Below are 18,290 nucleotides of genomic sequence, written 5' to 3' on the forward strand. Positions count from 1 at the left end.
TTCTGCAAAACCAGCTTACAGGACGCAGTTGTATTAAGTTACCCAGTAGCTAACGCTGAGGTTGCTATAATGGCCGATGCGTCAAATGACTGCGTTGGTAGTGTGTTGCAAATTAAGGTGAATTCACACTGGAAACCTTTAGGCTATTTTTCTAAGAGGCTCAGTGACACCCAGTTAAAATATAGTACCTATGACAGGGAATTATTGGCAATATACTTAGCGGTACATCGTTTTCGTTATTTAATAGAAGGCAGGCCTCTGATTATATTCACTGACCATAAACTACTGGTTTATGCGTTTTCAAAAAAACCAAGTGACAAGGAGACCCCCAGGCGGATTAGGCAATTAATGTTCATAAGTGAATTTACAACTAATATTATGCACATTAATGGTAGTGAAAACAAAGTCGCCGATGCACTGTCACGTGTAGACACAATTTTATGTCCGACTGTACTTGACTTCGCGGAATTAGCGGTAGCGCAACGCATTGATAGCGAGTTAGCTCAACTGTTATCGGACACCAACAGCGGGCAGTTGTAATTCAAGGGAATTGTTTTGCCTGACTGTGGGAATGAAGTGACCTGTGAAATATCAACTAATATCATAAGGCCGTATTTACCTATGGAATTTAGGAAAATTGCTTTTCACGCAGTACATAGCTTATCACATCCTGGAATTCGCACGACTAGGAAATTAGTTGCTGCTAAATATTTTTGCCATAACGTTCATCATATCCATCTTAGGACTTCGTATCAACAGTGGCTGCAAGTTGTCTTTGATTACTTGTGGCTCTGCCCACCCCATTTGGGATTACGGGCGTGAGTTTATGTATGTATGTAAATATTTTTGGCCAAATATGAAGGTAGATGTAGGCAATTGGGCCAAAACTTGCATTCAATGTCAAAGGTCAAAGGTCATTAGACACACTGTATCAGGATTAGGGGAATTATTCCCTGAACGTCGCTTCCCATAATGTCGCTCCGCAACAGACGCCTTAGCTGCATTCCCATTACATCGCTCTTCACCTTACTGTAAGTCCCATAACATCGCGCCTACTTATGGTACAGTGATGGTTATTCTCTTTACAAACTTTATTTTAAGATTACTTAAAATTGATTGTTAAAAAGAAAAATAAAAAGTTTGGAAGGGAAATAGGTATAGGCTTGAATTTCTCTCGGATATGGACCGACGATGACCATGTTGACCTTTTTATATACCTGTAATTTTATTTGTAAAGTACTAGGGTAGCAGATCCGCACTGGGCCCGCGTGATGGTTTAAGGACCGATCTCCATATCCATTCATAGGGAAGGCCCGTGCCCCAGCAGTGGGGACGTTAATGGGCTGATGATAATGAGGGTAGCAGAAGTATGTAAAAGATTGCTGCTAAAATAAAACTTATGGCTTATTGTATGGAGTTGCTTAATACTGCGCAGTATTATACAACCTCCTAATAACTTCTGTTACAAAGTACTTTTAAGTTTAAATCAGGTCAAGTTTGAGACTTCGGAGTTTTGTGGAGGGATAAAAATAGTTTATTTTTATTTATTAGGTGCATTTTCAAACAATTATATGCATTTTTTTATTGATTTTTTTTTCTACTCTGAACCGGCGTGCGTGTATGAAGCGATTGATGAGTGTGGAGGAAGCAAGAGAAGTGTGTCAGGATCGAAGCAAATGGAATTCTATAGTCTCTGCTTACCCCGATGGGAAATAGGCGTGAGTCTATGTATGTATGTATATTTTTATTGATCGTTTTTAATTTAAAATGAGTTTATACATTGTAGTGTAGCCGACTAACAATTAAATAATAAAATTTCATAATGGCTATCAAATAGCGCATTACTTCCTGGGCGAGATAAACAAACATGAACATAACTCCCACAAATGCATGCAACTACATCTATAGGAATCATCAGTCATCGCTATGCATTTTGCTCGTAAACAAATTAGATTCTCGGGTTCGGGCCGTGTGAATTGGTCGTCTTTCAAGGTCAAGAGGGTACACATCGAAACTCGCGACATTTTATTATTACTACTAAGGTAAGTACCTATTGTTGCATTATTAAAACAGTTAAGTACCTAAATAATATTAACAATAACATTTTGCATATTTATGGTATTAATAGGAGATAAAGTGTTTTCCCATTCATTACAGAATACCCACAAATTCGGAAAGACATAGTAAACACCGCAGTTACATATTTTTGCTTGAATTCAAATACTTGCAAGTAAGTAAGTCTGTTTTGAGCTACTTTAACTAACTGTTTAAGTTTAAATATTTTTAGACCACTATAATTATTAGACTATTTTTGGGCATAAACTATTTATTAGATTTTGATGTATAAGGTGTCCATCGATTTGTTATTAGTACCCGCTTAATTTAGGCTACATTTTACGGACTTTCACAAACGTTTAGGGTACTAAAAGATTTCAATTTATGTATGTATATATATAATCTACAGATAATACTTGTTCTTTTCAGTGGATTTAGCTACGATAATTGCGGTCTTACAAGGAAGCGACGATGTGTTACCTGATTTGGACCAGCTCTCAACGACCCAGCAACAAATTGTGAGCGAAGCAAGCAAAATTAATGACTGCGATGCAGGAGGTCAATATTTTATACTTGACCTCGACAAGCATAACTCGTCCTCGGCGCCGATTGCTTCTTCTTCGAACACTGACAAACCAATCTCTTCTTGTCCTGAAAATGCGGAACCAATCACTTCCTGCACCCGTGATGTGGAACCAATCACTTCTACCAGAACAGGTACTTTAGAACCGGTAGCTTGCAGTTCTAGTAGTCCTCATTTTCACATTGCTGGAGTAGCACCCTCTTGTTCTCACGAACGAGTTATCGCGAGTTCCTCAACAGATCACTCAAATCAATCGAATTCAAAATTCTGCTTCACTGAGAGCAATAAAGGAGGTAGTATTTTACACAAGGATGGTCATAGGTATCGTATAAGTAAGATTAATAAAAATTTAACTTCTCTGTGGATTTGCACCACGAAAACCTGTAAGGCATCAGTAACTTTAAATATATTGAAAGATGGTGTAATTCGAGAAACATCTCACACTTGCTTGCCAGATTATAAAGGGGAACATGTTGCTAAGGCGCTGTCTGAATGTCGCAAGAGGGTTAGAACTTGTATGAAACCTATACCAACTGTGTACGAGGAAACTATGTCTCATTTAAAATCACAAGATTTTGCTGACGAAATACCTATTTTAAAAAATATTAAAAGCTCCCTTTATAGATGTCGCAACAAATTTCTTGATGTTGAAAAAACATCTTTTAAAACTCTCAGTGAAGTTAAAATATCAGAGACTTTTGGCAAAGATTTTTTAATGTTTGATGATGGAACTGATGAGAAAATATTGTGTTTTATTTCGCAAAAGTGCAAAAGTGTGTTCCCAAATTTGAGCCACGTATTTTTAGATGGAACTTTTAAGGTAGTTCCCAAACCTTTTTATCAAATTTATACAATACATGGTGATTTGGGTAACGGCACTGTCGTTCCTTTATTATATGCCCTTTTGCCAAATAAAACACAAGAAACGTATAAAAGATTATTTAATCTTATAAAGGAAAAAAATCCTGATTTTCGGCCAACTAACTTCAAAATTGATTTCGAAAAAGCCGCAATCAATGCTATAAATGAGATATTTCCTGAAGCCGTGGTAAACGGCTGCTTTTTTCATTATAGCCAGGCAATTTGGAAAAAGGGCAAAAAGCTCGGGTTCACAGAGACAGAGGGTGGTAAAAAATTTATTGGGCTATGTGCTGCTATGGCCTACCTTCCACATGATCATATACCTGAAGCGTGGCTGTACCTACTGCATAACGTCCCAAATGGAGCCGCTGCAACAGCTTTCACCGATTATATGTCCAATCAATGGATTAAAAATAGTAATCTTTTCACATGTCACGGGGATGTGTACAGAACCACAAATCATGTGGAAGGTTGGCACAATCGGCTCAATAGAAGGATCACAAAAAATCCGTCACTTTATCACATCATAGATGTATTAAAAGGAGAGGCTATTGAATCAGATTTTAAAATAGATCAATTGAATAATCACGTCCATGAAAACGTGCCTAAAAAGCGACGCAAAACTGACAATAAAGATCTGGTCATTACAAAAATTATTGATGATTTTCTGGGTAAAAAAATTGAAATTGGTATTTGTCTGCAGCGGCTGGCTAATGTCAAAATAATATGTAAAAAAAAGTAAGGGATTACGTCTTATTTATTTAAGTTTTAATTATTTACACACTTTTTATTTTTATAAATGATCTCTGAAATAATTTATATTATTTTTTGGTACGTCCTGATTTATTTATTATATTATTATGATGAATGTGATGTTTGTTTTATATACTTACAATTGTTTTTATGATTTTTAAGATTATGTTTTATGTACTATAATAGTTTAATTTTTAAAATTCGTAAGTAGATAATCACTGTGACATTGTTCATAAAGAAAAGAAGAAATTATTTTGATAATTAATGATTTACTGTGACATTTTGATTATGATTTTGATAATAAGGTGATTTACTGTGATATTTTGATTATATATACAATACTAAAAATAAAAATATTAAGTGTGAAATTAATTGCGTTGTTTATTTGTATAATATATGTTTTACTGTGTGTATATAATTTATTGCAGTTTTTTTACGGTTTAAGAATATTTATTTCTCATAAAAATTACAAATTCATTTACTGAGAAAACTTAAACTAATTAATTAATTTTTTGTTAATTTTTTTCACACACAGAGCAGTTATTATACAAAAAACAAAAATTCATATGAAAAAAGGTAGATTTGAAAAAAACATGTTCGCAAATGAGTTAACTCTGGACGTTTTTTCTGAAAATAAACTGAAAATTCTGCTCTGAACTGTACCAATTCTAACCATAAATTCGACGCGGCGTGCCGGTAACTACTGTGAAGCGAGGAGCGGCGTTTTGGGAATCGAAGTTAAACGCAAAGCGACATTATGGGAAGCGACGTTCAGGGAAAAAATCGATTAGGGCAGTTCGAGGCGAGTAGTCGTTTCAGCCACCTCCACGTGGACCTGGTCGGCCCGTTGCGTACCTCGGAAGATGGCTATAGGTACTGTTTAACAGTAGTTGATAGGGCTACAGGGTGGCCGGAAGTGTTCCCACTTAAAGATATTTATGCTAAGACGGTGGCCATGATACCCTATGAGGGCTGGATCACGCGTTATGGTTGTCCTGATAGGATTACAACTGACCAGGGCAGCCAGTTTGAGAGCAGCTTGTTTGCCTCCTTGATGAAATGTATGGGAACGAATAGGTTACGTACAACGGCGTACCACCCGCAAAGTAATGGCGTGGTGGAACGCTTCCATCGTTCGTTGAAGGGAGCTCTTATGGCCCGGAGTGACCATGGGTCTTGGGTTGAGGAGTTGTCTACTGTTTTGCTAGGTTTGCGAGCAGCGCCGCGGAGCGACACTGGTGTCAGTGCCGCTGAGTTAGCATTTGGTAAAACGTTGCGGTTGCCAGGCGATTTTTACGATGTTACAGGCAAAAGAGTTAGCGATTCTTACGACTATGTACAAAAAGTTAGAGAGACGATAGGTAGGCTTAAGCCAAGACCGGTAGGACAAAGAGATGCCCGAACAGTCTTTATCCATCAGGATTTGCTTAAGTGCACGCACGTTTTTGTTAGAGTAGATCTTGTAAAAAAATCTCTCCGACCTCCGTACAACGGACCATATCGTATTTTGAAGAGGACGGACAAATATTTTACTCTACAGATGCCGGATAAAAAAAGAAATGTTTCTATTGATAGGTTAAAACCGGCGTACGTGCTTAATGATGTTCCTATCGTACACTCACAACAGCATAGTGATACCGACACGAGTGATAGCGCGACAAGCGATACGCCTGTAACTCGGACCACACGCAGTGGTAGAAAGGTAATTAGACCTGTAAGATTTATAAACTCTTGATAACATTTATTGTTTGCCTCCTTGTGTTATTGTTATTTTATACGTTGTATGTAATTCACATTTTTTACACATTTACATTTTTTTTACATTGAATATTTACACCTTGTATTTTGATGATGGAATAAGATTCAGCAATATTTTTTTTATAAACTAGGTAATGTCAATGACTTCTTATTAGTGTTGTTTTTGGTACAATGTACAATTACTAATAATAATTACATTCATAAATTTCTATATTTAAATGTTGACATTAACATATAAAATTTTATTTTATCTTGATATTTGAACTGTACGTACATGACAGTAATCAAGATGGGTTACAATCAAAGCAAACAGGAGCAAAATAATGTGGCTTTGACTCAGTCAGTATCCAACGAAGTCATGGGAAACAGAGTCAGTTTGATTGAAATTGCGGTCATCGTTCTTTCCATCGTCGTCGTGTTGTCTGCGCTATGCTGTCTGAGAGACCAACTCAGAAAGCGGGTGCGGAGCTGGTTCCGGAAGGAAGCAGCCATAGCGGGCTGGTCTCCACCTGTGGTAAAAGTACACACGGTGCAGCCGCCGACTACTCCCAGTAGTAACGACGGATATTAGTGATGTGATGGTGTAAAGGAAAAATTGTGTGAAAAGTGTAAATGGGCGAAAATGTTGCGGAAATTAATGTTAGTAAGTATGGTAGGAACTTATTTTTTTTTTCTCTTTTAAGAGGGGGGCTACTGTAGGTACACATGTATTGTGTATGTATACAGCAAATGCATGCGGTGACGTAACCGCGCTTGCAATAGCCCATCACCTATATAGCGATAATTATATACGGTTTAAGAAATTTATTTCTCCAAAAGAATACAATTCACTTAACTAGAGAAATACAATATACCTTAAATTAAAATTATGTTAGTGAGTAACGGATGGACGCGTAAATGCCATTAGTGGTAAATAATTATTAAGTTTACAATAACTCAGAAAATCACTAAGAGACCAACAAAATGTGCCAAAATAAACCCAACATTCTAGTATTTTACAATAAAGTTAACAATTTCTAATGTCGGTAGTTCCCAAACTAGCCGGTTACCATAAATTATCTACTGGCTGGGCTGCACAGCAACAGGTTGAATTAAGTATTGACTTTGACGATAGCAATCGCTATCGCCATATAAATTGATCTATGTAAATTCAGTTAAATCACTCAAAATGTGGTGTTTTAGAAGTCTTTTAAATAAATACAAGGATTTTGTTTCTTTTATTTCATTAGGAAGTTTGTTATAAAGCTGAGATCCCTCGTACGTTAGATTTTTCAAGCCGTAATTTGTTCGTGGCAGTCCTAAAAGGATATCGTTAGCCCGTCTTGTTAGGCGTTTCTGCATTATTATTTTTTTTGTAAAAGTTATTTGCGTATGTATTCTTTTATCGAGGATTTTTCTAATAAGTAAACATGTGTTATATTTATAAAGTTGCATTGTAGTCATAAGTCGCGTTTCTTTATAAATTGTTATTGTTGGAGTTAAGTAATTGTAGTGAAAAAGTAGTTTTATTATTTTATTTTGGGCAGTTTTTATACGTTTTAAATTACTTTTTGCAGCAGTTCCCCACACTTCAATCAGATAGTCAAGATGGGATTTTACTAAAGAGTTGTATATTGTAAAACGGACTGACTTAGGGAAGCAACGAACAGTGCCACGAATAACGCCCATGAGAGATGACAATTTTGACTGAACCTTCTCAATGTGTGGCCTCCAAGTCAAATAGCTATCCAAAGTCAGACCGAGGTATTTTTCGGAATTTACTCTGGCTATAGGTTCGCCGTTGATAGTCAGAGGTTGGTAGTCCTGTACCTTTTTGTTTTTGGCTCTGAAAACTATATAATTTGTCTTGGCTACATTTATAGTCAATAGGTTATATTGAAGCCATTCCGAGAGACTGTCAAGATCGCTCTGAGCGTCCCTAACTATAGATGCGATGTCACGACCAAAATAAAACAAACAAGTATCGTCAGCGTAGAGCGAAATGTCACCCCGTAAGCCTAGCTCATTTATATTGTTAATATAAATCAGAAATAGCAACGGCCCCAGTATAGAACCTTGCGGAACTCCACCCTTAATTTTTTCCGGGGTGCTTTGGACGTCACCGATTTTTACTATCTGGTATCGGTTTGTTAAATAAGATTGGAATATTTTGTGAGCATTTCCCTTTATACCGATAGTAGTTAGTTTTTGTAAGAGTAGGTTGTGACTAATAGTGTCGAAAGCTTTCTTTAAATCGATAAAGACACCTATGGCTATTAGTTTTTCATCTATTTTTATTTTTAATTTTGTTACAAGATCTATGGCTGCAGAGAGGGTATTTGATTTGCGGAGAGCAGAGAAAATTGATAGAATTTAAGTATTCTTGTAAACGATTATATATTATTTTTTCCATTATCTTAGATATAATTGGAAGAACTGAAATTGGGCGATAATTATTAGCATCTGATTTATTACCAGACTTAAAAATTGGACTAACCTTGGCTAGCTTTAATGAATCGGGGAAGTGACCGCTGCCAAGACATTTATTAATACATCTGGTTAATTCGTTTAGTATTAGATCCTTTACACATTTGATTGCCTTGCAACTGATGCCGTCCAGACCAGTACTTGTGTTCGGATTGAGACTATTTATTATTTTATTGACTTCTGTAGTGGTAGTCGGGTTTAGGTTACATAATTCCATTGTTTGTGATTGATATTTTAAATTGCCATGTAATTGATTATATCTTGTGTTGTTGTGGTACATAATAGGTATTTTATTTTATTTTATTTTATTTTTATTTTTCTTTATTAAGGAAACAAACAGATTACACAATAGATACTTAAAGATATAAACTTATAATTAAACACATTAAGCCAAAGCAGTTTCCACCGATGTATCTAACATATATTATATTTCGTTGCAAATTGCGGTGAACTAGTCTATAAATTATATTAAGTTATACTGTTAGGCCCAAGAATTAAATTAATAGGTACAAAAAGAAACCTCTGTAAACAATCCCTCTATATCTAAGCATTCATTGTATATCTATCTATTACATGTTTTAATCATTTCAGCTACATTGTTTTACAGCATTGATAATTACCTTACTAGAAAATATATCTATATCACCATAAAATCCATCATAGTTTAAACATGCTCGTACAATAAATCTATTTCTGGCGTATTTGCAAGAATAGAACCTATATGTGCAAAGAAATTGTTAAAATATTCACATATCTCCTTTGTATCAGTGATAGTGCCCGTACTTGTTTCAAGTGTAGATGGAGCCGAACTAGTTTTTATTTTATTGTTAGTTAAGTCATTAATGAGTTTCCACATTTTAAGCGGTTTTCTGGCACAATTAGTAAAGAGTTTCTTATAGTAATTGCTTTTAGTAGTCTGAATTGTTTTTCGAACTTCCTTTCTTGCAGCTAGGTATTCTTTCTCTGCTGTTTTATCGTGGGGTGATCTTATATGGTTATATCCCAACTGATTTCTATTATCTATAGCTTTTATAATGTCCTTATTTATCCAGTCCGTTTTCGGAGGATTTAGTAATTTTGTCTTTGTTGTTTTACTCTGCTTAATAGCTTCCACCAGTAACTTTTCAAAATTTTCATATTTGCTGTTACAGTCGTTAAGTTTGGTTTCTTCTAATGAACTATATAGTTTACCGTAGTCAATAACTTGATATTCCATTCTTTTCTTTTTCTCTGGTTTAAATTTATTAACTTCAAAGTAGATCTGCTTGTGATCAGAGGTTGTCGACTCAATTATGGCTAGATGGAACCTATTAGTTTTCCTAATATTGGTGCAAACGTGATCAAGGATGCTTTTTTTGGTAGGAGTCTCGCGCGTGCAATATTGTGGGTTTATCTTGTTTAGTATCAGAAATCCATTTTCTAAAACAGTTCTTTTGTAAGATAAAATATGTTCACCTCTCTTTAGTAAATTGTAATTGAAGTCGCCAAATACAATAGCTCTCTTCCTTCTTAACAACTGCTCCGAGTATACTTCTAAGAAATTTTCATCATTTGTCCTTCCAGGCTTGTATACCGCGCCAATGTCCAAGGAAAATTTGTCTAGGTGTATCCATAAGAAGTGGTTGTCGTCATCAGATAACTTTTCAATAAAATTATGTTTTAGGTCATTGTGTACAAGAATTGACACGCCGCCACCTCTGCCGCTTCGATAGTTATAGTGATGTGTATAGTTTGGTATGTTGAGACGTTTCGCTTCAGTTTCAGATTTAATCCAGGTTTCAGATAGGATTATAAGGTGCACTTTACACTGCATAGATTGTATTATACACCTCAGCTCGTCCAATTTTCCAGGTTTAACGACACTTCGCATATTAGCATAGAAAAACTTTAATGCTTTATTATTCTGAATAAGGTTTGAGTAAGAACTAACACGTTGGTAAGTTAGATTACTTTGAATAGTTTCTTCTATGGGTTGATCTATTCTGGGCAGTTTTTTGAGTTAGCTTCAATTATTTTAGGAACACCTCTTACAAATTTTATAGTAAGATTGCGTTCGCCAGCCTCAGTTCGGCGTTTAAGATCATCTCTTAGTTTTTGCATTATTTTCTTTTGTTGGGGTGTTTCATCAGAGTAAATAATAACACCGGCCAGTTTCTTGTTTAGCTTAGACCGATTACGCAGTACTAATTTAGCGTTCTCCGGTCTCTCAAAACAAACCTTTAGAGATCTGGACTTGTCTTCTATATACTTGCCTATACGTATAACTTTCACAGGTTCAGTACAATCGGGAACAGCCAGTTTTAATACTTTTTTAACTTCATTCATGTCATGGTTACGCCTTTCTTCGGGGTTTTTGGACTTGATTTCCGTTAGCCCACTTACAATTATGTTTTTACTCCTTTCTAGGCGCTCATTCATTTCAGTAATTATTTCTTCACAGGCATTCACCGTAGAAATTTGGTTAGAAGAACTGATACTTTTTAGAGTCTGAACTTCCTTTTCTATCTCTGTTATCTTTTTCTCCATATTAGTGTTAGAGTTTGCAATATCAACTATTTCTTGCTTGAGTTTAGTCTGTTCTACAGTCAGTTGGTCAGTTGTACATTTTATCTGACTAATTTGATCTTTTATAAGCGACACATCATCTGATATAGCGTTGAGCTTTTTATTTTGCGTTTCAGACATATCAGTAAGTAAAGCCAAGACTTTATTTTGAAAGTCATCAAATTTCTTGTTTAAGTCATCTTCTGGATATTTTCTCTTGCTTCTCAGTGTTGCTTGTTGCATGTCAGATGCAAAAAGTTGAGATTCTCTTAAGTCTGGCTGTGATCCTCCGACGATGTTACTAGTTGCCATCATTCGGTCGCTATTGACATACGTATTTGATGCTTGTGGTGGCGATCGTTGTACACTCATTGTAGGTAACCTATCGGTTCGTAATTGTTGTTAGGTACTCACGCAGTTGCAGTTGTAATAATGGTGTATGTCACTTTTGATGTGCACGTAAAAATATTCTTTAAAAGCTTTGTTCTTAGGCCTAATTCACTTTTAGCAACAACAATTAATCTTTAAAATTGAAATTCACTTTAACTTGACACACGTCCGCTCCGTTCACTCGCCGGTAACAATCTATGTCCTAATAAAATATATGTCCTAATAAAATGTATGTAATACATTTCACTTAGTTAGTTCGTGCTATACTGAAATACAGTTCAGACGTATTTACTTGTTTTATTTACTGGACCTTCGATTAGAGATAAAGAGCTGGATATTTGGACTATTGCTCAATCAATTTATTAACTCTAAATGTTTCCACAAAACCGCCGCATCCAGTCCACCTGTAACAAATGACATTAAAATGCATGTTTGTGATATGGCATCTCCACAACTATGTAACTGTAGTACCATACAGCGTGTAATGGATATCAAGTATCTTGGCATCATGATAGATCAACATTTAAATTTTGATGCTCATATTCAATGCCTTTCAAAACGTATTAGAAAGACCAGAGGAATAATTTAAGAGATTAAGGTCGTCTGCTGATAAAACTCTTTTAAGATCTGTTTATATAGCTATAGGTCAGTCGATTGCCAGCTATTGTGTCTCCGTTTGGGGTAGTGCTGCAAAAACTAAGCTTAAGGATGCAGAGAGAGAACAAAGATCAGTTCTAAAAGTACACACATACATACATACATAAACTCACGCCCGTAATCCCAAATGGGGTGGGCAGAGCCACAAGTAATCAAAGACAACTTGCAGCCACTGTTGATACGAAGTCCTAAGATGGAGTTCTAAAAGTAATGCTGAAGAAACCCTACAGATACCCCACAGACACCTTGCATAAAGAAGCCAAGGTACTAACAATTCGACAGTTATTTATTCTAAACACATGCATAATCACCCACAAACACATATTAAATTCTGACACATATAAAGAACTGTTAAAAAAATGCATTTACAGCGTGTCTTTGCCGACTGTTAACACGGCTTTCGCGGGTAGATTTGGAGAGTTTGTGAGATCTCGCACTTACAATGCAGTAGCTAAGTCTTGCTGTATTATAGACTGCCCTATTCCGGTAGCAAAGTCCGTGTTAACAGACTGGTTATTCACCCTGGACTATTCCACTACTGAAGACCACGTAAAATAAATTTTCTACTTACCTCTTCCTCAATTTACAATTTGCCTATACTACACTTTATTTTGGTAATGCCTATCTTTGTTTTCTTTTGTTTTTTGTTATAATTTTACATTGTAAGTAAAATTAAGGCTAATAAAAAGTAAAAAAATATCTGGTTCCCCAAGATTCAGGCATTGCCTAGTTTGGGGACCCCTGTACAACTCCTGAAAACTAATTAGATTATAAGCACACCTTTAGTTTTAAGTAAACAATTTTTGTATTTCTCCTATTTTGTGCAATAAAGTTATTATTATTATTATTAAAACCAACAACAATATCTTAGAAAAATCGGATCGTTATACGCAACAATCGCACCTTTCTCGCATGGAAAAGCCTTTAAAATGTAATACAGAAAGGATATATGTACAAGTGACTGCAAATCTCAACAACAACACTCTTGAGAAAATACTTATTAAACAAGCTGAAAAGCTAGATCTTCTAATTCAACAGATGGGAACCCTCATGGGTCTCTTGACAACCATCGTTAATAAACTGTGTAACGAAGCATTTCGGACCAACGAGCCTTGTAGCGACATCTTGTGGTTTCTGACGATATAACGTTGTTTTTTTATTTTACCCGAAGGACATCACAGATGGCGCTGCAGGGTTATCGATGGGCCCGAACATTTTAATAATTATTTTTTTTTTAAATTATCTGCAATATTTATTTAAAATTATATTATATTTTGGTTTAGTTTTGGATTAAGTAAGTCGATCGTTTGTTATCTTTGATTCGGCTAATCTATGGTTTGATAGATTTCTATTTAGGCAACATTGTTCGTGGTTCGTGTGTCAGACTGACAGCTGAGACAGGTTTTGGAAAATGGGGACGTCGCGAGAGACTCCATTGCTGTAACCCGAATGTGGGCAAATATTAAAGCCACAATTTATCGACGGCTTCAAGAGCCGATGTCTTGAATAAGATAAATAACCTAACCGAGATGGTAAGTCCTCGCCATTCTTCGTGCATATTTTTGCACCAACTTGGTGATAACCTCGAGGTCCTTTGTTTTCAGCAACATCACTGAAATCCCATTGCCGAAGGTCTAGTGGGTGGGTTAAGGTTTCATCCGAGCGATGCCCAACTATCCCGGATGAACCTGTAAGTTATTTTCTTTGTTTTGCTCTCGTGAGTTGCCTTGCCACGCTGTCAGCTGAACCACATGCTAATCATTGCTATTCCTTGTTGCAGATGGGGTTTTAATGTTTTAACGTTGTTCTTTTCCTTTTAATGTTCATGATTAATAGTCATGTTAATGTCAATGGTCGTGACATGCTATTGTTTAAAAGAAAAAGTTTATGATTAGATCAGACGATTTCAACAATTTTTTGTAATTGAAGATTGCTACTGTTTTCTTCTGCGTTTGAAAGTTATTTCAAGCTTCATTACGGCGGAGCTTGCCTTGGTTGTTTGCACGTCGAAGCTTTCCTTTGTGCGGCGCGCATGTGGATGTGCCGCGCCTCTCCTTTTTCCAACACTCCGGATAAGGCCCGGTGAAGGTCTGCGAGTTTGACCGGTGGTCGTGCAGCCCGCCAGCTGCGTAACAGTTGGCCCTCTGCGCCGCCATCGTCCAGCACGCCCTGGCCTGAGCCTCAACGCATCACCTGTACGGTATTCCGGAACGCCTCAGGTAGGCCTGATAGTCGGAGGTCCTCGAGAAAGTGAGGTGCCTACAAGTGTACGGACAGTGTTTTAAACATAGTGATATCCCATGGTTGTTACGGAGTGGCAATTAACCTGACGGACCAAAGCGCGACCTGTCTCCCTCCATAGGGTGCTCACTCCACAATTTTTATGGGTTCATTTTTCAGGCGGACCAAAGGTACAGAATCAGGACCCATCCCATATCGAAATATCACCATTTTAGTTTTTTTTTTGTATTATATACAAGTCCATGATTACATACGTAGTCTTCGCATACATCTTAAAGTTTTTGTAGGCCTTTGATTGATGGACTAAGCAACACCATGTCGTCCGCATAGCTTAGATTGTTCATATACCGACCGCCCATACTAAGACCGACATTGGTGTTGCTCAGTCTCACAATCAGTCCGTTAACATAAGCGTTAAATAGATCGGGAGAGGCCAAACCGCCCTGCCTAACGCCACAAGGAAGACTGAAACTATCAGACAGGGCACCCGCCCAACGTACATTATTGCTTTGATTCTTGTACCAGTAAGCCATTAAATTTACAACGCTATTTGGGACATTATTATCGCGCAACTTGTCCCACAACACATCATGACTGAGAGTATCAAATGCACGGCTAAGGTCTAGAAAACATCCATACACGGATGTTTTCCTGTCACGATAGTGGTTGACAATCTGTTTAAGCGAGAAAATAGCCATGTCTGTCGACAGTCCCGGCCTAAATCCAAATTGCGCGTTATCTATGTTCAGAAAAGGTGTAAGCTTTGCAGGAGTCTTTCAAGTACTTTGGTGTCACAGGACAGCATAATTTGATTTCTCCATATATTTTTTCTGCTGTGTGACATGTAGCGCCACCTAGCCGCGAGTAGCGGAATTACGAGCAGCGCCATCTGTCATTGAATGGAGGGAATTCCTAATGGTAATCCGCCAGTCGGTGATAGATGGCGCTAGTTAGTATGGGAATTCGAAGGGGTACCAACGTATCGAGAACCTACTGTACAATAGATGTCGGTAGTTTATATTCGGTGGCGCCCGAGCGCCGCCTGGTGTATTTATGTGGATATTTCCTTTTCTCTCTATTAAAACCGACAGCGTGCTGACAACATTCTTTCCTTGTTTCTCCTTAAATCCTGTGATCATCTTTTTTTTTGGTGAAATATTTGTGCTGGCTCAAGATCTTTACTCTCCATATCATCGAGATAACAAGCGTGTGGACGAATTCGCACGTTTCAGAAAGAGGCGAACGGCGGATACTGGTTCCGAAGACGGGAGCCGCGTGCGCCGTCATTTTTTTATTTTATTTTGATCTTCGCTGTGAAGAGCGCGGCTGGAAACGAAATCCGTGAAAACTACGGAGAATCACGAAGGATTGGAGAACAATACATCGACACGATAAGTCAGTACGGTTTTCTATCAATACTTGCTGTGATTTCCAGCAAGACGACGAACACGACGGCCGGTACGAAGACGGTCGATAACCGAAAACACGTGGCTGTGATCTCCAGCCAAACGACGACGAGGTGGCCGGTAAATACACGGCCGACGAGCGACAGAAGTGGCTGCGATCTCCAGCCAAAGGACGACGAGGTGGCCGGTTCGACGTGCGAGACAAGTGGCTGTGATACCAATTAGATGACGACCGAGACGAAGACAGCACACGACGACCTCCAGCGAGCAGACGAGCTCCATCGACGCTGGGCATATGGAAAGACCACACCTCACCGAAGGGTTTGTGTAGTCGCACGAAGGGCTAATACCTTATTGAATAAGTGGCTTATCTTATTTCATTCCAACACTTTTTCGACGCTATTCGAATTTGATATATTCCCATTTTTATTATTCACTAGCTTTTGCCCGCGACTCCGTCCGCGTGGCGTGTTATAAAAGAAAGATCTTTCTGTGTGTGGGAGAAAGGTTAAAAAATGCTTCATTTTATTATTTTTAAATGAGGTTATAGTATAAGTAGCTCAGTTAAATAATGAAGTGTTATTAATTTCTAGATTATTAGTTTATGATTTGATTTGATATTTTAGGAAAATACGATCAGTTTTGAAAATTTAAACAAAATTTAAAAATTACAACAGAAATACGCCGTGAAACGTCCGCCCGGAAAATTCAACAGAAAACTATCTACGAAAGATTTGAACCATCCAAGAATAGTGAAAAGTTCGCCCGCAAAATTCAATATTTGACACGACCATCAACGACGTCTGCCCTCACGCGTCTGCCGCGTTCCGGTTGCTCACTCGGGTATCTGCCCCCCCCCCCCCCCCCCCCCTCCTCCGCGCCTCGCCACCGCTGTCGCCGCCCCACACTCGCCGCCGCGGCCGCGACGTTTCTTGGTTGCCACTACCGCGAGCTGTAAATTTCAAGCGTCTAACTCGCTTCCCGTTCCCAGGGAAATTTTTACCTTTGCATTCTCTAAGGTATATAATATAATATGCATGTCAAATTTCAAGCATCTAACTTATGCAGTTTAGATTTTTTCATACAATTTTTTTACCCGCCCATTCCCATTTTTCAAAATACAGCCATAACTAAAATTTATATTTACTAAGGTATGCATGCATGCTTTTATTTATTTATTTAATAAACACACGTAACAGGTTACAGACACAAATCTTATGAAATAATATACTTTTTGAGGTTCAGACTGTAGCGCAACTAAACGTATGCAAGTTATACAATACTATGGTGAGAAAACACGACGCAAATTAAAAGATATTACAATAAATTATACTTAGCTCCGCAACAACATGGTAACAACTACGATTCATGGATCTACGGCCAAATCTTCAGGTGAGCATTATGTTTCTAACAAGAAAACGAATGAAGGCAGGAAAATTATTATTAAAAATATCAATATCCTTGTCATTAACGACAAGGTCGTTGTACTGACGACACATACGGGTGATAGGGTTGTAAAAGGAGGTGTTATTACGATACACGCACAGATTGAATGGTCTAGGATTCCGGGAACGACAGTATGAATTAAAATTAATAAGGGAAAGAAGTTTAGGAGAGTCAACCTTCGAGTGAATAATTTTGTAAAGAGTGGTTAAGCTGTTAATCTGGCGACGGTTCTCCAATGAGGCTAGATGAAATTTGTTGAGTAATGAATTGTAGGAATTGAGACTGCGATTTAAGTGAAGACGGAAAGATACCAATTTTAAGAATCTCTTCTGTATACGCTCAATACGATCAGTGTGTACTGCATAATCAATAACTTCATCATCGAATACAGAAGAGTTAAAGTTGGTTTCAGTTAAGCAAATGATATCGTAATTGTTATTTAGTATATTGAGCTGAACTTCATTTGTTTTAGACCTTATTCTATTTACATTTTGATAATATATTTCCATAATGCAAGAAAAAAACAATCCAATATTAGAGTTAATAATTAATAATAAAGGAAAAGACAGCAACAATCATTAATTACTCCACTGGTTCAGCAGTTAAATTATTAAGGGTTTCGATGTTCTTGATTAAAATTGCGTTTGATGACTCGTCGCGACGAACATAAATCTTGCCAAACCAGACCCAAACATATTTGAACTTTTTCTCATTTGCCACCTTGCGTGCATTGGCGTATAATATCTTCATTTCGTAGGATAGATGTTCCGAAAGATACAGCTTGCACGACGGACCAGGAATACCGAGATCCGAAGAACTGAGATTAGCGTTTGGGTGGTTTTTATTATAGCGGTGAACAGCCGACATAACCGTGTCTCTTTGGCGCGAAGTATCTAGAGTAACGAGTATGTTGCGGGGACGATCCGATAGCTTCATCTGGGCCACGCGTCGACATGACCGAATTGAGGAATCTTCAACCAGGGTATTTGTAACCTCACAGATTTTTTTGAAGATTGTAACTGTGTTTTCGTTCTTGCATTCAGGCACGGCGTGGATCTCCAGATTTGCTGCCCGCGACATGTTGTCAATGACGGTCAGTTTGCTGCTCATCTTATTTATTATATCACGTA

The 18,290-nt window shown here is 37.4% G+C and overlaps 1 protein-coding gene across 1 annotated transcript; it reads left to right on the forward strand.

The window, feature by feature from the left end:
- Positions 1-1,756: 1,756 nt before the first annotated feature.
- Positions 1,757-4,241, forward strand: LOC126381008 (uncharacterized). The gene is made up of 3 exons (XM_050030565.1): positions 1,757-2,042; positions 2,158-2,230; positions 2,485-4,241. Coding segments are annotated over exons 2-3 (1,758 nt in total). The 5' UTR covers positions 1,757-2,042; positions 2,158-2,229.
- The last annotated feature ends 14,049 nt before the right edge of the window (positions 4,242-18,290 follow it).

The sequence above is a fragment of the Pectinophora gossypiella genome, unplaced genomic scaffold (genome assembly GCF_024362695.1).
Source record: "Pectinophora gossypiella unplaced genomic scaffold, ilPecGoss1.1 Pgos_33, whole genome shotgun sequence".
Lineage (NCBI taxonomy): Eukaryota > Metazoa > Arthropoda > Insecta > Lepidoptera > Gelechiidae > Pectinophora > Pectinophora gossypiella.